This window comes from Copidosoma floridanum, unplaced genomic scaffold (genome assembly GCF_036245765.1).
Source record: "Copidosoma floridanum isolate Cflo_tuat_1 unplaced genomic scaffold, Cflo_Japanese_pri ptg000007l, whole genome shotgun sequence".
In the NCBI taxonomy this organism is placed as follows: domain Eukaryota; kingdom Metazoa; phylum Arthropoda; class Insecta; order Hymenoptera; family Encyrtidae; genus Copidosoma; species Copidosoma floridanum.
The window spans coordinates 3,620,559-3,642,340 of NW_028321884.1; the positions used below are offsets into that span (position 1 = coordinate 3,620,559).

General features: G+C 43.1%; 2 protein-coding genes across 5 annotated transcripts; one reads left to right on the forward strand and one right to left on the reverse strand.

Annotated features, from left to right (window-relative positions):
- Nucleotides 1–1,695: 1,695 nt before the first annotated feature.
- Nucleotides 1,696–17,346, forward strand: Ork1 (open rectifier K[+] channel 1). 2 transcript variants are annotated; one of them, XM_014352027.2, is made up of 10 exons: nucleotides 1,696–2,282; nucleotides 11,197–11,373; nucleotides 11,602–11,979; nucleotides 13,274–13,536; nucleotides 13,617–13,772; nucleotides 13,855–14,127; nucleotides 14,200–14,569; nucleotides 14,629–15,116; nucleotides 15,200–15,548; nucleotides 15,617–17,346. In XM_014352027.2, exons 1-10 carry the CDS (start codon nucleotides 2,141–2,143, stop codon nucleotides 16,219–16,221), a joined length of 3,201 nt encoding a protein of 1,066 aa, XP_014207513.2. In that variant the 5' UTR covers nucleotides 1,696–2,140; the 3' UTR covers nucleotides 16,222–17,346. The 2 variants fall into 2 exon arrangements, with proteins under 2 accessions (XP_014207513.2, XP_014207521.2); XM_014352035.2 differs by having other exon boundaries at nucleotides 13,858–14,127.
- Nucleotides 17,083–21,187, reverse strand: HisRS (histidine--tRNA ligase). 3 transcript variants are annotated; one of them, XM_014352047.2, is made up of 6 exons: nucleotides 20,906–21,187; nucleotides 19,813–20,097; nucleotides 19,202–19,414; nucleotides 18,900–19,121; nucleotides 18,325–18,826; nucleotides 17,083–18,250 (listed from the first exon to the last, which is right to left on the reverse strand). In XM_014352047.2, exons 1-6 carry the CDS (start codon nucleotides 20,984–20,986, stop codon nucleotides 17,766–17,768), a joined length of 1,788 nt encoding a protein of 595 aa, XP_014207533.2. In that variant the 5' UTR covers nucleotides 20,987–21,187; the 3' UTR covers nucleotides 17,083–17,765. The 3 variants fall into 3 exon arrangements, with proteins under 3 accessions (XP_014207533.2, XP_014207548.2, XP_014207541.2); XM_014352062.2 differs by lacking the exons at nucleotides 19,813–20,097; nucleotides 20,906–21,187 and adding an exon at nucleotides 19,488–19,619; XM_014352055.2 differs by lacking the exon at nucleotides 19,813–20,097 and having other exon boundaries at nucleotides 17,084–18,250.
- Nucleotides 21,188–21,782: the final 595 nt, after the last annotated feature.

Here is a 21,782-nt window from a genome sequence, read left to right on the forward strand (position 1 = left end):
TCGTAAAGAACTAAACATTCTTTAAAAATTAAAGATTCGAAAGTTAAGATCGATACGAAAATGTGCGTGGCCCAGTTGGACATAATATACGAAGAGCGAAGCAAATAACCAGTTTGCGCCAAACCACATATCGCGCAAAGATGGTACCAATCGCGTGGAATATGTTCAACGATTAGTGCCTGCACCGAAAGCCACTGAGTGCTAATCAAAATCACGCGTCCTCGCGTATCGGACCAAACACCGTCGCGCGTCGTATTGAAATTCACAAGTTAGGCATACCTCACATCCAATTTCAAACCCAAACGCATCAACCGGTGACGCGCAAGCGTTTCAAGGCTCCGAGTCGCGAGGAAATTTGGAGACTCGCTGTCTTTATTTTGTAACAACTAGCTCCTCTTTCTCTCGACGTGAACATTTGCCATACGTTTGCAGATTTGCGCGCATAACCGGGGACGGGGGGGTTGTTTTTGTTTGGTTATCACGTTAGGCCGTTTACCGCGGATTCCTAAAATACAGGCGCTAACTCGCCGAGGACTCTGTGTACGGGAGTTTCGAGCTTCGCCGCTGCATTTTTTTGAGGTAAGAAAAAAAAAAAAAAAAGTAAAATAACGCATTTTGGTTCTTATTGTAACTCGACAAGCTGCAAATGTAACTAAAGTTGATTTACGTGTTTTATTTAATTTTTTTTTTTTTTTTTAATCACTTGGGAAACATTTTTGGAGCATTACGAACTTTATTTATTTCACTTGCTTGTGTAATACAATAAAAAGACAAATACGTCGATCCCAAATGAAACAATAGCCTTGTAAAAACACTGTCAGCCTTTTGACAGGATAAATTTCTGTAACCACCTTTTCCCATCCTCCGATAAACACCTCTTGTTTGAGTTTCAATTATTTATGCAACAGTTGGAATGCTTACACGGCCTAGTTTCTGTCTTATTCTTTCCAAGTACCATTTTGTGTCAAAAATATATCGATTACGATTACAGATAAAAATACTAATCGATAAGTTGACTTTTATTGTATTATTTTTTTTTGTTTATTAGAATGAATGCCATGAACGTATAGCACAAAGGAACCCGTACACTTGTGCATTGCAGCTGTGATTGGTCTTAAAAAAAAAAAAAAAAAAAAAAATCGTAGATATCATACTCTCGATTTAGAAAAATCTGTTTTTTATTCCTAAATCAGAGCCTATTGTTAAGCGTAAGTTTTGATTCCGATGACGATTACTTTTTAGAGCTTACAAGGTCAACTTGAATTCTTTTTCTTACGTATTACAAGCTACATGAAAAATGGTCAGAAATGGCCAACCTCTTTTTTTTCTGTTTGTTTCAATGGTAAATAGTTGCACCCAATATTTACCAAATTTTACCAAATCACTCGTTTAGACTGAGAAAAAAAAAATTTAAGTTAGTCCCACCAGGCCGATTTAAGAAAAAAAAAAAACAGACCACCCGACAGTTAGCTTTACCCCAGCTCTCTCCGTATAGTCCCTCTGAACTGTACGAGTGATAAGGCCGTACACGTGTATGTGTATACGTCGAGGGACAAAAAGAGAGAGATCGAGAGGGGCCAGCCGGTCGCACACTACAATCGTCGGGGGGAAAGAGAGAGAGAGAGAGAGGGATAAAAGCTCGGCGCCGGGCTCGCGCGTGCCATTAATGCCCCGCGTATCACAAGCCAGCGTCAGACGACGAGTCGGCCGTGTTCGGCAGCCAACGAGCTTAGCCCGGCCAGCTGATATCGCGTAAACTCACTTACGACGCTTCGCTCGCTTAATAAGCCGCGGTCGCTTCTCAGTTGCGCGCCGAGCGATCGCCCTAAGCGGACCTACACGCACCACGAGTGTACATACGCTGCGCGTGTGCGCCCATCACGTAACATGTGCCGCGACAATCGTCCCGCGACATCCGACACCATGATTTCGTGACGAAGGGCCCCACCTGCTCCCAAACGGAGTTTTACACCCTATACCACCCTTTACTCGTCCTCGTTCGGTTCATCCTTTTTTTTTTTTTTTTTCCTCCCCTCGATCGTTGCGTGCGTGATAAGTTTCGTCTCTGCCGATTTCGACCGAAGCATATGAGTACAAGCGCGAGGAGGATAAACACTGAGCAAAGGGTGGCCACCGGAGAATGTCGAAGAAGCAATGGCTGGTCTTGCTGATGCTGTTTCTCCTGTACCTCCTCCTGGGGGCTTCCATGTTCTACCACATTGAGAGCCCGCTCGAGGTCAAACACGTTCACGAGGCCCGTCTCAAGCGCATCGAGATACACAGTAAGTGGCCTCCCTCCCCTTTTTTGTATTTTCTCTTTTTCTTTGTACTTACTATCCACGTGCTTGCGCCACTGCGTAGAAGTATTGCTTTTTTTTTTTCAATGACCGATAAACTGGTCGAAAGGTGACGGTTCGTTTTGTTTTGGTCAAAAGTGTCATTTGTCCGTTTGCCGCGACATCAGCTCCGAACAACAATTAAACTGTTCGGTGTGAAATTACAATTGTCATTTACTGCGGGGGTTGCTTTTTTTTGCCGTGACCATTTCTTTTCACAAGCGCCTGGAACGCGTTGATTATTATTTTGCCAATGGCTGGCTCGTCGATTGCGCTTTCGGTTCGAGATTTTTCGCCGCGTCGATGAATTCATCCAATTGTAACCTTATCATCCCGAATTGTTGGATCCCATCGTGTGGATCCGCCCGGTCCACTCTTCGTACCAAAATAAAGATAAGATGTAGTGTATACTCGTGGCTATCGACTGAAGAGTATTTCAGGAAATTTGATACTCGTCACTTTCGTCATATTTATAGCCGATAGGTCTTGGTTTTTGATAAAAGAAAAAAAAACAAAAAAACAAAAACGATGTCGTCAAATTTAATTTCGAAGCTGAGAAATAATACTCGTACTCCTGAAATCTTCATGAAGAAATTCAACCACCGGTTCATTATGCATTTCGTGGTTGCGCGTTGCGAAAGAATCACAGCCAATTATTCTGCTATCGATATACCACACAGTTTCGAAAATGGTCAATTGAAAAGTAAAGCAATCGCCTCGCCAAAACGAGGTATCTCCAGGTTCTTAAGTCTCTTCCGTTATCTCTTTGGCTTTGTTTTCTTGTCAAATGGCGCGTGTGGGCATGTATATGCATGGCATTAATTAAGAGCCGCTTGTCAATTGACCGTACGAGCCATTCACGTATCGCCTGCATATAGTCCGCACTTGTGTATAGCCTCAGAGGAGCGCTAAAAAGACCATCTGCAGTCTGCACGCTGATATTTCTCTCTCCCACAAACACACACTTGCGAGAATCGGAATCAATTACTCCATTAGAGGCGCGCGTCCGTGCTTGGGCCATCACTCGGGTTGGCTCATTCGAACGAATTTCAACGCCAATCTCGACCCTCTACCCGATAACAACGACGGACTCTGGGCTCCGATTCGCACAGCGATCGCGACATGATACATACTTTCATTTGGCGCTTCCAACAAAAATTATTATCGTGCATCATCGTGGTCTGTCTCGTGGAAAAACCTGTGCGTTTTGGATACACATGTGTTGTATATTGTCATTGCATGGCTCGATGTGATTTACGAGTTCCGTTGTCCATGCATGTGCATGTATGCGTCTTGGTTTTTTTACCGCCGCCCGTACATTATTTATTGCCATTAGACGTTTACATTTTTTTTCCCGTAGCGTATTTTTTGTATCTCCCATCCGTGCAAGGAATCGAGAAAGTCATGGGCTGTCTCCTCGAGAGCAAAGATTCACTCGATTTTCTTCGCTAGAATACAGGAGAGATCGTTATGGTCGAAGAGCGGAAGAGAATCGAGTCGTATGTACAAAGGTCTCCGGCGTCGTGTGGTAGATTCATATTTTATTGATGAACGCGCGAGCGAGCGGCGACGCGCCTTCGCCGCGGAATCGGCGATCGGTATGCGAGACTCGCGCTCGAAAGGCCGCGCGTGCATGGGTATATTATGTTCTTTTTTTCTTTCTTTTCATTCTTTTTTTTTTTTCCCTCCATACACTTCTACAGAGCAAAAGTTTCGCTGGTGCCCAATATTTGGATGGATAATAACAAATTATAGATACCCCAGGTAATAACACCTCGGGGCAGAGAGAAGTTGTTTTGTTTGCGCGAAGCTTGATTATCCGTTTGCTCGAGGAATTCCGAAAGCGCGTACACCCACGTCCCGATTGTACGTTTTACGATGGGGGATTTGGGTCCGTTTGTTCTGAGCTTTCGTCGATTAACTCTGTAGTTTTACGGATACATATATGTACCGAAGACGCGGCTACCTGGTTTTGTTGAAATAGTCGTGAACTTGAACAAAAAAACAAAAAAGTTTTGGTATATACACACCCACAATCGAGTGTTGCAGTAGGTCGATGTTGAATGAAAAAATCGCATTCGTTGAATCGGCGATCGGCTAGCAGGAAGTCGGGCGATCGAAGCTCGGTCGGAAAATAAAAACCACTCCCAGAGAGGAGTTGGGTCGCTGTTATGCAAAAAGCTCGCCGGGGTGATGCAATCGCGCCGAAAGCATTGACAGTGACATTCACTGCGGGTATCGATTCAAAAGGTCCCTTGTGTATGCCATCGACCTCGGCAATTACGCTGTTTCTTCTTCACACTTTGTTAGCGCTTCCGTATAGTATAGCCGGACCCCGAGGAAGGGGCTTGCACTACCACTGGACCTTTTGGAAGGTCTTTGATACCTGTTTGCCAACAGAGACTCCTTTGATGAACATTTTTTTTTTTTTTTTGCAAAAAATACAGTGATTTAAATCGTTTAGCCATGCACGTGGTCAGTGTAGGTGCGATTACAAAGATTTGCTTGAGTATGGACTGTAGTAGTGAATGAGCTCTTTGTTCATGATTGCTCGTGGAGTTAAATTTTTTGTACATTTCTAATCCAAACGATTGTGGACAATTTCGCGTGATTACGTCGATCGTAAACATTTTTTATTTTTATGCGCAGGATGATTCGATAAACCGTTACTCAGAAATTTCCCAAGTGCAGTTTATTGTAAAAACTTTACAAGTTCGCATAAGCTTACGATTGCTGGGTTTTTTTCTGGTATCAATTCACTAGAGTTGCACCGGTGATAAACAAAAACATATATAATGTGCATGGGTCCATGAGCACGACGGCTACGTGAAAAAAAATTATGCCTCTGTAGAATTTCTAAGTAGGTACTTGCTTCACACAAGAAATTTTCACTTAAAAAACAACGTACATCGTTATCTCAAACGGTCTCGCAAGACTTTGTAGCTTTTTCTCTAGTAATTTTATATCGAGTATATTTTGAAATCAATTTTTTACTAAAGTTATATTTGATGCAATACACTTATTTAAATTTGTGTTCTTATTGCTCGACTCTGAGTATACCAGACGAGCATATTTTTTAATAGAAACATATAAATACAGGTACTATTGAATACGACGTTATTCCCTAATCAAAAACACTATGTTTTGAAAATCAGTCGTTTCTATTTACACCCAAACAAATATAAAACGAGGCATCACCGAAGTATATAATACGATGTAGATATCCCAATATACGTATAAATTTATATCATCGGGATTATTATGAATAAACCGACGATAAACGCAAACTAAACGGTCTAAAAATAGAAGCACAAATATAACAACTCACCAACCGATTATTAGACGAACAAACAAATTAATATCCCTCGCCACCTGCACCACGCAAGATATTGACTCCACTATTGTACACCTATACTATTTTCACCCACCACGAATTCTCTTTTTTACCATTTTTTTTATTTTTCATTATAACTTTATACATAACAAATTAGAAATGCCTCTCGGCTCGGAAAAATCCAAAATGCTGTAACCCCGTGATTTCACGCCCAGATAAAAAAACGAGCTCATCACTGTACTATAGAGGTTTGCAAACTTGATCGTGTCCGTGTGGTTAAGGGTCACGCGTACATCCCCGAGCCCTGATCCCAATAAACGTTTCTCTCTCGAGTCCTTGTGCCACTGCTCGATCGAATCCGATCTTTATCCATCCGTTGTCGCTCTCCTTTTCGAGCAGCCTTTGAATTATGATGGTTTTCAAGCTGTCAGTTGTTCCGGGCATTATACTGCGGAAAACGAGAAGTTTCTATTTTATTCGAGCTCGTAGCATATAAATATACTATGTTTCGAGGAAATCGAGGGACTAGCCGATGACGATTGGCCGACGCGACTTTGCCGTGACATTTCGCGTATCTCTCGGTTGATATTGTAAAACAACAATGATTAAGAACGCCCAGCGAAGGTTGCGGGCCATCACCTCCGGCCACTCGACGAACAACGTTACGAGTGCATTTTTCTCTATCGCCTCTCGATCTCCGCGACAATCGCGCGCACATACACACCCAAGAGGGAATAAGATGTACGTAGTGATATCGAACGAAGAGAGTCGGGGACGAGGTTGCGACATCGATACCCACGGAATTTTCGACTACAACATCGTGCGCACAAAAGATATCTTACGCGCGTTTTGCCATTTGCCTACAGTGTACACGGTATAATAGCAAATGCCAGCGGCCGCCGTCTTTGTTCCCAATGGTGACTTATAATTATACGCGAGCGCGCTAAAGCGTGTTTACTCAGTTGGGCGCTCGCACCGCTGTACTTACACTCCTACACCAATTTCGCTTCAATTACATAATTTGTTTCGCGCACCGATATCAATATTTTTAATGGATTACGGAGCGACCTCATGTAGTTGCGCGTTCGGCCGTCGTAGTTTTATATCCATCGAGCCGAATATTCCGTGTAGCTGGTGGGGAAAGCAAAATACTCGTGTTGCCGGGTGTTACCATCGGGAAAAAATGTACTCGTCTGTAATATCTATGGTGAGGTTTGGGGTCATTTCGAAGCTTTGGAGTGTAGACAAATTTAATCTCTTTGGGGCATCTAGCCTTATCGTTAGCCTTGATACCAGATTCACTATGTCGGTATGTGGTTGGCATTTTTTTGTACTATTTCTTGGAATCATTTTTTTTTTTTTTTTTTACTCATTATTCACCCATTTGCCTTCATTCAAACTTGAATTCCGTTTGTCGCGCTCCCAAGGAGCTCATTAAATCGGTTAACGAAGAAAAACATAATTTCCAAGTTGTGTGAGTACGTGAATCAGACGCTGACCCGTCATTAGTGTAGGTACGTTACCTTAAATGTTGTCCGATAAGATATGATGTGTTCACGATTACAGTCCATAGAAATAGACTCATATACAGCTATGATTTTTGGAATCATCGTCTCGTCACGTTTGGAAAGTAGTGTAATATCAATAATTTCGAGAAAATAACATTACGTTTCACCACTCGACGAGCCATTTGTAACAACACACACATTTGTCACTCTCGTGTCGGCAACTTTTAAATACATGGTGAATTGTTTCAAGGTGTACAGAGCCGAAAAAATTTATCGCGTCGGCGCAAAAAACTAGAGGCTTAAATATATGTGTCTTTGCCGTAGCGTGACTATACTTTGACAATTATGACTGTTAAAGGTCTTCGTATGAGCCGATATATTTTAAATATTTTAAAAATTAGTACACGCCGATCGAGTCTTTGGTTTCAAGTTAGGTGCTTTGGCGGCATTTCGATTATTTCTCGTTGATTTTCTTCGCATAGCGGCAGCCCAAAGCAGTAGTGTCCGGTTGTGGTGCATGAAAATCGGGCAATCATGCAATTCGAGAAATCTCTTCTCCAGCAGTACTGGATGCAAAACAGCAACAACAACATCAACGGCTCTCAATGGCCTGAAGTGAAATTGCTCCTATTCAAGCGTAGTGTGATATGCTTACCGCGCCGTTTAACGCTCACAATGGTGTGGTACCCCGTGGAGAGAGCATACAGCTGTTGTTTTTAAATACCTCGTGACAACACCGTTTCTTTTGCCATCGAGGTGAAATTTGTGCTGGAAAACAAACATATAAATATTTTTTTCCATCTCTACTTATAATCAGTACTTGACGAAACTTTTACCACTAATAATATGACGAATTATGCTTTTGGAGTGAAAATGTTTGGGCGAGAATAATGGTTTGAAAATAAGTATTTCTTTCTAAAAATACATTACACTCAATTTGATGGAAAAAGTTTTTATTGAATATTGTGTTATAAACGTAGTGATGAAAAAAATAGGCAGTAGAAAATAATTTATATATTACGTTTGAGATAAAAAAGTTATGTATTAAAAAATTTATAAAAAACAAAACATGTGCTCACCCTCCAGTATTACCTTGCTCATTGTATGGACTTGACAAATTTTTAACGTCGATTCGACACATTTATTTAAGAAAAAGAAAAAAAAAAAAACCCAACAACATTGATTAAAGTAACATTAGAGTGTTTACCGTGAAGCTCTTGGTCTGACGATAAGATAGGCGTTCGCAAGTAACTCTAATAGATCAATAAAACAGATATTGTGTAGGTGCGCTTAATCTAAATCCACCTCGTAAGGAGGAGACATTAAATGAATCGGTGTATGGATTATCCATCGCAACACTATATGTTGTTTATTGTTATTATTATAATTATTATTATTATTATTATTATTGTTGTTGCTGTTATTATCAGCTGATAATTGTAATTGCATTGTTTGTTCTACTTTTGAATACTTATCAACGTAACAAAATAACTGTATTCGTAATAAAAACTTGCAACGTTACATTTAAAAAAAAGAAATTTTTTTTTTTCATACAAAAATGCGTACATTTTTTTGCTGTTCTAAATCATAAGTACGACATTATAAGAATTAAAAAAAAAAAAAACACGTAAAAACTGACCTTGAGGAATAAATCTCGTGATATGCCTCACATGAAAAAAGTGTAATGCCGACAGTAACTTTCGACCTATATGTATAAAAAAATGGCCTTACGATAGAAAAAACACGTGACATAAATCTCGTTATCCCTGGCGAATAAAATGTTACACTACGTAAGGTGTGGGTACGCGAGTTTCGTGATACGGACACTTTGGACACACGGTGCAACGGCCTCGAGTCATTCCGATGAATGATATTATATATATCCTCGCGTATGAATGACAATTACTACAATCTTTTGTCACGCCGGTCAAACGTATAATCTAGTCCAAAACCATAAGAGCAGAGCCACGTTACACTATACCCAATACCCCAATAAAAGCAACTCGTCCAATTGTATATACTTCCAGAGTCTTCGTCCATCGACACTTTTCGTACAGCCCAACAATCGATGCGAATAAACATCGTGGAGAAAATTATTTTTATTTTGCAAGCATGTTCCGATCAACAATGCAATTGAATGCCATCACGTAATATACAAAAACGATTAATCATTAAGGACACGCTCGACGAGATTCGCAGATTAGGTGTGCAAATTGCGCTCAATGGAACACTGGTGTTCGTCGAGACTTCCAAACGGCTCGAGTCCACGAAGCAAAGATGATTTTTCGAAAAACAATTTCCCACCATTGGCCCGAATCATCCCCCGCGTATCGATCCTCGAATCGACAATTGCCACTCCCGAGAAGCATTTACGATCCACTTGGAAAAAAAAAAAAAAAAAAAAAAAAAAAAGGTATACGATCGTCAACTCGCCCGTGGATTTTTTTCTTCGCCGACCCCCGCGACCGGCTCCCTCGATTTGCTATATAAATTGTAGGCACGGCGCGGCAGCTGATAAGATAATGGGGAGCAATTCCAGCGAAGAAGTCGCGCACAGCCTCTCTCTCTCTCTCTCTTGGGCCCGTGTATCTAAAATTACTTTGGCGAAACAAGACGACGCCTGCACGTACGCGCGTTAGGTTTGGCGGTACAAAAATGGCACTGCCAAAGTCACGCGTGCCTCAACAATTGATTGGAAAACCACGTGGGCACACGACACGAGTCACTTGGATTAATTTATTTTTGTTCAACTTGTCGATTAGATACAATGTATGCACGAGCGGTGGCTCTCGACACAACACTCGATAAGTGAATTATACGTATACAGTTTGAGTTACAGCGCCATCGAACAATTCGATCAACTCTGATTTATTGGATTTGCCATGGGAATTATCGAGTTATAGGCACGTGAGGATGTATCGATACGAGCAATGGAGACATATATATATATTTCAAAGGGTGGGTATATATATATGTATAGGCGACGAAGGTGATTATGTATGGTTTTAGGTGACGTCACGCCAACGCAAGAGATAGATGTAAGTACAGATAATGCGTTTATCGGGCCGAGGAGCCATAGCTTGCGATCGATACACCAATAGACCGGGTTGCGGTGGATTTTCACTGTGGATAAAATATGCATCGGCAAGTTGCGATTAGGCGACGCGATGTCACAAACGGGGAAGTGATTTTGAGTTGCGTCGAGTGCCCAAGTAACCGAGAACGAGGAGGAAAAAGCAAAGTGTCCTCCACGAGGAGATAGAAGCGCTCGCCGGTCGATTATTTATCGCGTTGTGTGTTTTTTGCTCGATTACGATAACGGAGATTATGATTCGCGTCGCGTTTGTAATTTCGCTAATTCGATCGATGACGATTCGTCGCGCACGGGGTAAGGATACTTTTTTTTCTTTTTTTTTTTTGTTTAGCAGACGTACGTTTTATTTGCGTAATCGGTTTTTTCGTCAAAGTGTTTGTGGCGGCGAAAGTTACGCGTGCGCTTGTATTGAAAACACGGATCGGAAATTGGATTTTAATTTTTGGATTTTCCGCGCTGGGAGTCATCGAAAGTTTATTAATTAGTAAAATATGTGAAGCTCGTACTGCGTTATCGAGCACTTCTCGCGGGAAAAAAGGTTTGCGCGATCTAATCTGCGTGAAATCACTGCGTTATCGACACTATTTTACAGTAGTATCGGAAATCACAGTCAGGACTTGATTTTGTTAAAAATTTAAACACAACAATTGAAAATTATGTTGCAAAATTGATCCTTTTGAGAACTAAAATGAAAAAAAATTACCCGCGAACGTGATTTGCTTGCGCATAGGCGAGTCGACGAGGTCGATCTTTACGCAGTTCTATCATTGCTCATTGAAATGCATCATCAGTCACGAAACAAAACAACGACTTTGCGTATGGAAATCAGTTTCATAATTTTCTCAAAATTTATAATGTTTTGTTTAGTCGTATGAGTCCTTTTACGACGAATGTTCGAACAAACTTGTATTTTTTTTGTCACAGGTCTCCTCAACGAGCACTACAGATCGAGCGGAGGTCACGATCAGCACGAGATCTTGGAGAAGCTCACAAAGTATTGCGGCAAATCCGTGCACAATTACTCGGAAGGCGAGACCGACCCGCTAAAATGGGACTTTTACAACAGTTTCTACTTCGCCTATACAGTTGTGAGCACGATCGGTAAGTCGATCGGTATCATTGACGTATTAGAAAGCACGAGTTTAAAAAAAAAGTCCTATCTCTCTCCTTCTGCTATCAAATTCATTTGATCAGAGCACAGATTTTCCTCCAACGACACTTGAACGATGAAAAATCGGCTCAAGAATTCCAGATTAGACACAACTACCGATCCAGCAATTAATGCGCGACGCCAAAACAGGCAATCACCGTTGATCATGTAATTTTCAGGCTACGGCAATCTGGCCCCGACGAACCCAACCGGTCGCGTGCTCATGATATTCTACGCCCTGATCGGTATCCCGATAAACGGGATCCTGCTGTCGCAGCTGGGCGAGTTCTTCAGCGAGACCTTCGTCAGCGCCGTGCGGCGCTACAAGGCCTACAAGAAGAACCGAAACGAGTACTCAAAGTCGTCGCTCAACTCGCTGGAGAAGCAACGCTTCAGTCTGGCCGTGCAAATACTCACCTATCTGATACCCGGCTTCGTCATGTTCATCTTCTTCCCGGCGTTTCTCTTCTCGTACTACGAGCACTGGAGCTACGACGAGGCGGTCTACTACGCCTTCGTTACCCTCACGACCATCGGTTTCGGAGATTACGTCGCAGGTGAGCTCCACACCCTCTAGAACTTACATTGGGTGTGGGTTACTCGTTTATTAATTTTACCGATTCTCGTCGTATATACACACTCGGGTGACGCGAGTCGTGGAACGAATCGGCCGATGGGTGTAACGCTCTTCTCGATGCGTCAGTTCTCGCGCGTTTTATCGTACTCGAGGAAATTCCCCTTAAGAATAATTTATAACTGATAAATAAATTCGACTCGACTTTTTAGCCTAAAATAACGTCCCTATCCATATACAGAGTTGTACAGCTAATGAGTTTGGAAAAAAAAAAAAAAACATAACATTTTAAAACTGAAAAAAAAAACCAATTTTTTTTTTTTTAATTTTATTCATCACGGAAATGGAAAATCAATTTTTACGATTATCTTAAAACGTCGCGTTTTATTTCCGAAGCGCTCCGTCCTGTTGTCTCGCGTCAAAGATTTTCTCATTACGCGGACAACGTCGCGCAATATTTTTGTCGTTAAAGCACCAATAAATTCGGCCATTACACCGGCGCGCTTGCAATATAACTTTAACGCCAAGTGGAGTATGATTTAATTAGGGTTACCAGTTCCGCGACAGTGACATTTACACACACGCGTACACACACTCACGTTACAAGAAATGCGAAGCTCGTTAAAGTCATTTACGCAATTGCGGTCGAACGAGTGCGTGTCCATTCGTAGAGATCTATGATGCGCTTAAACAAACAATGAGTGATTTGTTGGAATCTGTAATACATGGGTATACACACGTTTTGTCAGTTTGTTTGATGAGAATTTTCAAAAAGAGCGTCGCGTAAAGTAGGTGTACATACACCAAAGGTGTCACGCCAATTATTAACAAATCCTATGTCTGTTTCGTTGACGCTCGCAGGAGTCGCGGATCGTCCAAAGTAAGTATAAGGTCGAAGATTATCCTCTTCGTGTGCGTAGACGAGTGCTGTTGTTGTATCAGTGTCTGTGTATCCCTGCATGTATTTATTTACGTAGATAGAGCACCAAGAGACGCGTCGCACGCTCTAATGAAATGTGTATCTTGAACGCAGTAAGGATTTTAATTTTCCACTCGAGTTCACGGTTGTTTTATTTTTTTTTGTAATAAGTACTTGTGTGCACGAATTCTTATCGGTGATTTTTTTTTTTTTTTTTTTTTTTTTTTTTTTTTTTTATCATTGAAACACTTGTTAATCGTGCACTTGAATGTTTATGAAAAACATCCAAGAAAGGAAAGAAAAAAAAAAACAAATAAACAAATCGCATAAATTTTCAAAAAAAAAAAAAAAAAACCAGGCCAAGACAACGAGAAGGGCAACGACATACTCTTCGGCGTGTACAAGATATTCCTGATAGTGTGGATATCGTTCGGCTTGGGCTACATCGTCATGATCATGACGTTCATCGGCCGCGGCATGACGAGCAAAAAGGTGGCCAGACTCGAGCACAAGCTCGCCCTCAAGCTCAAGCACACGCAGAGCAAAATTTGGAACGAGTTCAACGAGGACATCAATTATCTGCGCAGGGTATTTAACGAGCTACAATTTTCCAAAGTCAAGGTACTTTATAATCCCTCATCGCGTTTATCCAGTAGAATGTACAATTTAATTCTTAATTCCTTGATTGTTTTCCCCCCCAGAGGGTGTACGTCGACGAGTACGACTACGACACGCCTACGTTGAAGTTCCCAAGGAGCATCAGTTTTCCCAATCTCCGGGAACTCGTCTACGGAGGACTGGACGTGCAGATACCACCACAGCCTCGACGCAGAGCCAACAGCGAAGTCGTACCGATGGTTAGTGGCCCAATCTTTTTGTTTTTCTTCCCATTGAATAATTGGACAGAGCATTTTTAACCCGATGAAACGTTTTAAAAAGCAGGAGGAGTCGCACGTGGCGCGAGTCGTCTCGGAGACGGACCTCCAGCGCATCGACAAGAACGCCACCTTCGCGACCCACGCCATGGTCCAGCCGGCCGAGTTGCTGGCCCGACTGGTCAACATCCTGGGCTACATACCACCACCCCCGGATGACGACGAAGCCATGCCACCTGATTCGAACATAGGGGTTGGCTCTGGAGTCACCGGTGGCGGCATCCAAGGATTCAGCGAGAAGGAGATCCTCGCGAGCGAAGCTCCACCTTGGAACTCTGTGAGTGACACCCTTTTGTTCCCTACTCAGTGTATATGTATTATTTTTATCGAACGACTAAAACGTTAACAGGAGAAGGAGACCGAGTGGAAGCTCGGCGGGGATACCCCAAAGTCGTACAGGTCGCGGGCCCACAGCGAGGTACGGCTGGACCGGCCCGAGTTGTTCGTCCACCCGAGCGGCAGCGAGTGGACGTGGTCCGATCCCGCGGCTTCGACCAAAATCAAGGAGATCATGCGAGCCCGCAAGAGCATGCCCTCCAACGCCAAGGAGGCGGCTAGCAAGACGCGCTTCCTCTCGCGCGCGGGACTCGGACTGCCCAAGATGAAGCTGCCCCGCTGGATCAGCGCGAAGAAGCCCGACCAGCTGGTGGATCCAGATACCGATCCCGTGGACGCGGTCCTCGCGGCGGCGAGCAACCAGCCGCCACAGATGCCAGACGGTAAGCTATCGTGTACACACACCTGAAACGGGGTATGAGATATGACTCACCGGTTGCAGGTCCGAGGCGGCGCAACTCGTACTTTGGCACCCACTTCACGCACACGGGCGCCAGTAGTCTTCTGGAGGAGACCTCGGTGGCCGACTTTTTGCGCGCTCTCACGTCCCTGCACACCCGAGTGGGTGGGGTCCCCGACGACCTGGTGGCGGCAGCGGTGGCCACTCGCAAGACGGCACCCCCCCAGCGCAAACTGGGCACGGCCTCGCTGACGCCGCCCAAACTGCCCAGCCTGGTGGCGCTGTTCTCGCCACCGGGTGCGCCACTCGGTCACAGCCAGAGCCAACAGAACACCGTCACCGGGGTCGTTGGCAAGGTGGCGCAGGCGGGCCGCCGATTTTCCCTGAGGACCGCCGAGAACTCCAGCAACACCACGCCCCTCTACCAGAGACGGCTCACCCAGGGCGCTCAGCCGATCCTACCCAGCCGGCCCAGGAGGTTCTCCCTGAGACAGGTCACCTCATCGGTCACGCCGCAACAGTATTCCTCGGTGGGTTCTCCAAGTCCAAATTCAGTACCGATCGCGTCCGAGTCATTGAGACTGATGATGATTTTTGTATTTTGAACCTCCAGAACCCCGGCCAGCAGCTGGATGGCGCTTCTAGTCCGCCAGCCTACTCGTCCGGTCACTTTGTCCTCGACAATCCAAAGGGGCACCTGGCGACAATGAGGCTCCCCGGCACGGACTCCTTGGCAGTAATGGGTCCCAGAACCGGTCGTCGTTTCTCCCTAAGACCGGCGCAGATCGGTGTCCCACCGGCTCCCTCCAACGCCTCGATCGGACAGCCGGTGAAACCCGTCGCTCCCAGGTGGAGGGCGGGCATGCTCCAGAGGCAGATTGTCCAGCAGAACGCCCGGCGCAAGGTCCAGAGGGCCTTCAGCTTGAGCGACGTGCACTCGGACGAGCGCGAGCGCAACATCGGTGAGCATCCATATATACGAGTGTGTATGTGTACCGATTTGAGAACAATATATATGGTGTGTCAACAGGCATCAGTCCCCTGGCTCTGCACGACAACGCCCGCACGATAACGTCGGTGCAGGGCCAACGTCTGGCCACCTCGTCGGCGGGCAAGACGGTGACGATAGTCTCGCCGGGGCTGTCGCGAACGAGGAACAGCGAGCCACGTGGGTCGTCCGAGGCGTTTCAGCAGGGCTCCGGTCACTTCGGGCGCTACAACAGCGACATCGAGTCCGTGTCGTCCAAGAGCTCGAGCCAGTCGTCCAGGTCGCTGGACCGCGAGCTGGCCAAGACGAGCGACGCGTCCCTCGTGAGCAGCAGGAAGAGCAGCTTCGGGGCGGGCAACGCGATGGAGGACGACGAGTGGGACTTTCCGCCGACTAACGAGGAGGGCGACGTGGGGAAGCCGTCGAGCAACGACCGGATCCTGAAGGCCCTGCTCGGGGAGTCAAGGAGGACCTCTTCGGGGAGCTCCAGGGACGAGGAAGTGGCCTCGGCGACGACGCAGTCGTCCACGGTGTCGACGGAGACGCTGAGCAGTGTACCGTCGTTTAGGCTGGTCGTGTCGCAACACGGGGACCATGAGGAGAAAAAGTCGGACGAGGTGAGGATAGACGTGCCCGAAGACTCGTGAACGCATTCCAAGGGAGGGGGTTTACCAACGTTACCGATGTCGTTTCGTTTGGTTAATTTAACGATGAACGTATATACGTTGGCGCGTTTTTTGCTATAATGTACGTTGAACTACGAGTATTATTCTTTTTTTTTTTTTCTGTATCGATTTCGGAGCGAGAGGCAATCTAGTGCATTTTCGGGAGCTGTTTTCAAAGAGATGGTTTGTTGAATTATTCGAGGATTCAACAGTATTAGGGTACAATTCATCTCTGTAAAAGCGAATAATTGTTGTTTTTGTGTTTATGAACTGAGAAAATACAGAGTTTACCGTTGTGATTTATTCGAATATAAGTAGATGTATATTTTTTCGCGAGCGTGGATGAGTATGTAAGTTTTAGTTTTTAAGAGTTTTTTTTGTTTGCAGAGGGTAAGTATGTAATGATTGTTACGAGATGATCATCACTTTTCAAATACGTAATTGCAGACATTCGTTATAGCATGCGTAGATGTTAGGATGGGTACTGTTATGTTGGTACACCCAAAGTGCGTTTCAGTCGTGACGCATTGAAGAGCTTACGTAATACGTAGATATGGTTTCTATTATTTAGATGTACGATGAAAAGTAAATATTAAACAATCGGACATTTCCAAGTGTATACTGAAATAACGTTGCTGTGATAGCACTGCGAGCCTTAGTTACTTTAAGCGGTTCTCGGCAGGTACGAGGATAGTATTTGAATTAAAAAAAAAAAAAAAAATCAAGTCCAGAGTGATCGGAAATCAGGGGTGGTTTTTTAATTGTAAATATTGATGGAAAATTCGTTGAATGGATTTATTTTTATACAGTAACGAGACGAGTGATACGTGATGGGATCAATTTTTTATTCCTCAAGTGCCTTTGATTGTTAGTGGATGATAGGAAATTTTATGACATAACTTATTAGTATTGATATCAAATAATCGATGAATGGCCGGTATACTAAATGTAATTACGTACAGGGTATGAAACAAGTGACGACAAATTTGTGGAAAACAATTTTTTTTTTAATAAATCAACTCAACCGCGATTTGTGAAAGGTTGATGTTCTTGTATACATGCGTGTAAAGTTTCGAGGCAATAAATAATATTATTGATAGATAGAAACTTCATTTATTTATAAAACATACTATACTTATTCCTCGATTGCAAGTGTACATAATTTATTAATGCGTCAAAGGGTAAGGAAACATCTTTGGATTCTCCTCTGACAGACCTTACTATTGCGTGACACAGTTGATAAGATCAACGGAGCAAAGATACCTAGTGAACGTGAATTAGTCTAAGGATGGAAGATCATTCTTCACCGAGTGTTTAAAGTGCCTCGCACTGCGAGAACGCTGCGCAAAATTTTCACACGTTACAAGAAATATTGATTTCTGAGTAATAGTGTTTAATTTAACCAAGAGGCGAGAAAGATATTTACAAAGTTTTGAAGCCTCTTTGGGGTACTTTGTTGAAATCGACATTTGACATACCTCGAGAAAGTTGAAAACCAAGTCAACCTCCTCGAAATAGTATCACTCCTACTGCTCCATGGATAAGTTAGCTAAACGTTTTTTTAGCTCTTGGATGAGTTGATCCCTCGGCACGGACGTCTCTTCTCTCGTCTTGACATCCCTCAACGTAACCACCTTCTTCTTCAGCTCGCCTTCGCCAATGATGATAGCCAGAGGTATGCCGTACTCTTCACAGTACTGCAGTTGAGCCAACAGCTTTGGACTCTTTTTGTAGGATTGCTCGGCCTTGATTTCGTTCTCCCACAGATCGATGAGAATCCGCATTCGCTCCTCGTGAAGGTTTTTCTGCGCTGCAGCAACAAATACCTGTACATCTGTGGTACGGACCTTTGAGCCTTTCTTGGCGATTGTTCCTTCGATGACGCTGAAGATGCGTTCGATGCCAAGCGACACACCTACGCATGGTACCGGCTTGTTTTTCGGGTCAAACATGCCAACGAGGTTGTCATATCGACCACCAGCTGCTACACTGCCCACTTCCACGTCATCACCTGTAATAACAAATACAATCGTTTATTTCAACAAACATAAAATAAGGTATTGAAACAAAAACAAAAGTACATACCAGTTAACACTGCTTCGTAGATAACCCCGGTATAATAGTCTAGACCTCTCGCTAGACTAAGATCGAAAGTAAGACAGTCCGAGATTTTGAAAAGGTCGCAGTAACTGAGCAAAAGTTCCATCGAATCAAGGCCTTGCACGGCCGAGTTCTGCTTTACCAGAACAGCGTCCTTCCTTAGCTCAGCTACGAGCTCTTTGCCTCCGTTCTGAAGTACGTACTCGCCGATTTTATCTGCGACGCTACTGTCTAGGCCTTTCTCTTCGACCATTTCCTTTTTCACCTCCTGCCACGGGCTCTTATCGAGTTTGTCGACCGAAGAACATATAATTCTGAATTTTTCCGCGGGCACTCCGCACGCTGCGAATATCCCGTCCAGTAAGCACCTATGGTTTACTTTTATTTGGAAAGGACCTAGATCCAGTGCCTTCAGAGCTTCGTAAATGATTCGTAGGCACTCTACATCTGGTAGCATTGGATCGTATTGCCCAGCAATGTCAAAATCCTGAAATTTTATAGCGTTATTGTATTTTTCTAGAAAAAAATTACTTAAATAAAATATTAATGGCTTCACTCACGCATTGGTAGAATTCTCTGTATCTTCCTTTAGTCATTGCTGGGTTATCCCTCCTGTATACTTTGGCAATGTGATACCTTTTGATGTTTGTTATCTTATTCATTGCCAAGTATCGAGCAAAAGGAACAGTCAAGTCATATCTCAAGGCAAGAATTTCACCACCTTGATCTTTGAGGTCATAGATTAATTTTGAGTCTTCTCCATATTTTCCAGTCAGTACATCCTACAAATAAAACTAGTAGGTACTTGAAATTCTTCGAAAATTTTTGCTTTTTTAATATTAAAATAAAAAAAAAAGCTTACCTTTAACTCGAAAATGGGAGTGTCTATCGTTTCAGCACCATGTTTTTTAAAAATAGAAACAATTTTTTCAATGGCTTTTAGCCTCACTGTCATCTGCTCAGGGTCATAATCCCTTGTGCCTTTTGGAGTTTTGAGAACGAGTTTCTGTGAGCCACTGCTTTTATCACCAAGTTGAGCTTTCAGTTCCAAAAGCTTGTCAACCTCTTCTTTGATCTGAAAGATATACATCAGCTTTATTGACGGAATTTGTGGATAATTATTTACCGACGACTTGTAGGACGCATACCTGCGGAGTAGCGACCACAGTCGTGTAACGACGGGCAGCAAGCACGAGATTGGTTCGCATCAGGTGCAGCATGGCGAAGAGAGGGAGGAAACCGCAACCAGAATGAAAGATAAAATCCACCTCAGTGTTGTTTATTTGAACTGAGTGAAACATCAAATACATTTTTCATTTTAGCAAGGTAAGGTACAACTGCCACAGATAATAAATCTTTGAAAGATAAATATTGATTTATAATCAAACAGAAAGAAGTTTCGGTCAATGATGAAAAAATGTCACCGTTTTAAAGTCTGTGGCAGTAATGTAAGCCTTGCAACTACTGCCTCACCTTTTTGTCTAAATCACTAGTGGAAAAAGTGGTAAGGCCACTAATTAGGCTTGACAGTTTACTATTACATGGCTTTAATTCAGGGAATCCAGCGCATTCCTCTGAACTGAAGCTTTTCATATGATCAAACCATCGTTTCAAGTGAGGCCAGTTACCATAGCCTCCGTTTTCACAAGAAATACACGAGTTAAAGAGCTCTATGTCTTTCTTGGATGGACAGCAACCACACACGTAGCTCTGCCTTGACAGAGCTCGATTTACTTCTTCCAACGATTCTTTAAAATCCTGAAGGCGAAAAGTTCTTAGCTTGCATCATTTATTCATTTATTATTACTTGTTTTTGTTTTTTCACATCATGTTGTAATTTTTGCTAATTTAGTAAGTATAAAAGTGCTATTTTATACTTGTGCAACTATTATTTAATTTATAAATCAGTAAAGCATGCATTATTCGAAATTTATCATACAGAAATCAGAGGATGATGTAATCTTTAAAAGCGCTGAGTTCTACAGGAAGTGGATTAACTCTTATAACTTTGGTTATAATGAAATTTTTTGAATTTTAACAAAATCAACTAAATCAACTTAACAGAGAAAGCCTAAAATCACGACTACCGGGACCCTGAAAAAGGTTGCCAAATGTAAACATACCGTCAGTGTGCACAAGATTACTCAATAATATCCATTAAATTTTACTGCAAGACGTAAACAAACATAAATTAGCTGATAACTAAAAAAAATAACACCAAAGCTCGAGGCTTTTAGGATCTCAGAGCTCCAAAATAAACGAAACAATAACCCGTAGCAGAACAAAACAAAACAGCAGACAGCATTTTAGCGCTCGACGTTAAAAAAATGCCTTACTCCCGACTCTCTCTCGAGAGTAATAACCAAGTAAAAATAATCGGAAGAGAAAGGCTCGTTTTTTGCAACCAAGCGAGTCGAAAGATCCCAAGAAGGTAATAAGTATCTTTCTCTTCTCCACGTGCTCTCTCTGTCCCCCGCCCGCAAGCGCGACTCTACTTATAACCTAAGCGCGATGGTGAACATACGGATGGAAAAAATTACTGTTTGTCCGTATAATAATGTATTACCTGTTTGGGATCGGCCTTGGCGCTCTTTAGCCGTCGCACCAGGTCTCCCTGTTCCTTTATCAGTTCCTGCAGGCTTCCCATGTCAGCCGAAAATTCACCCAGACAGACTTAGAGTAGGTGAGCGGGCACTACCTACCCGTGGAACAATTATTATTCACAAAATTGAACACAATATATTTAACGCTGTGTCTATTCGCACCAAATCCACGTAATTACGTGGATATAAGGTTAGGAATTTTATAGAAAAACGCTACTTTTTCAAATGAAGTATGTCCACGTAAAGTGAAGTTCGCAGATTGCGTGTGTGTATGAAAGCACAATTTTTATTTTTACTTGTCTGATACATAAATAAATATGTATATATCTGTGGCGTCTCACATCTCTCGCGCTTCAGGCTCTACTCGCTAGGTGGCCAAGCTCCTAATAGTTCGCTCCCGTCAAGCGGCGAAATCCTGCACGATTCATGTATAAGCGCGATCGAGATGGTCTAAGCAAAAAAATTTAAAATTAAATAAAATTAAATTTAAAATTAAATTCTTAAATTCTTAAATTTCTTTAAAATTCCTAACCTTATATCCACGTAATTACGTGGATTTGGTGCGAATAGACACAGCGTATATTTAATAACACGAGCACCACGTAAATTAATTGAGCTTTGGTATAATATTGTTACAAATAACACCCAAACTGAAATCTATTAACTGTTGCTCAACCGCGTCAGCTGCTCTCGCGGACAAGTCTCTCTCGCTCTCTCTCTTGAGTCAGCGAAGAGAGGGCGGTCCCCGGGGGAGGAACGGGAATTGCGCGCGCAAGCTGCCATTGGCGGGACATTCAAATAAATCTGAATTTTTTTTCCTGACATCCTTGTCTATTATTT

Bases quoted from the DNA above. Each gene is read 5' to 3' on its own strand.
- Ork1 (XM_014352027.2), top strand. From the start codon at position 2,141: ATGTCGAAGAAGCAATGGCTGGTCTTGCTGATGCTGTTTCTCCTGTAC. The intron at 2,283-11,196 runs GTAAGTGGCCTC...TTTTTGTCACAG, and splicing joins CAAGCGCATCGAGATACACA to GTCTCCTCAACGAGCACTAC. The intron at 13,773-13,854 runs GTTAGTGGCCCA...CGTTTTAAAAAG, and splicing joins ACAGCGAAGTCGTACCGATG to CAGGAGGAGTCGCACGTGGC.
- HisRS (XM_014352047.2), bottom strand. From the start codon at position 20,986: ATGGGAAGCCTGCAGGAACTGATAAAGGAACAGGGAGACCTGGTGCGA. The intron at 20,098-20,905 runs GTAATACATTAT...TTTCGCCTTCAG, and splicing joins CCAAGGCCGATCCCAAACAG to GATTTTAAAGAATCGTTGGA. The intron at 18,827-18,899 runs GTGAGTGAAGCC...ATAAAATTTCAG, and splicing joins ACAGAGAATTCTACCAATGC to GATTTTGACATTGCTGGGCA.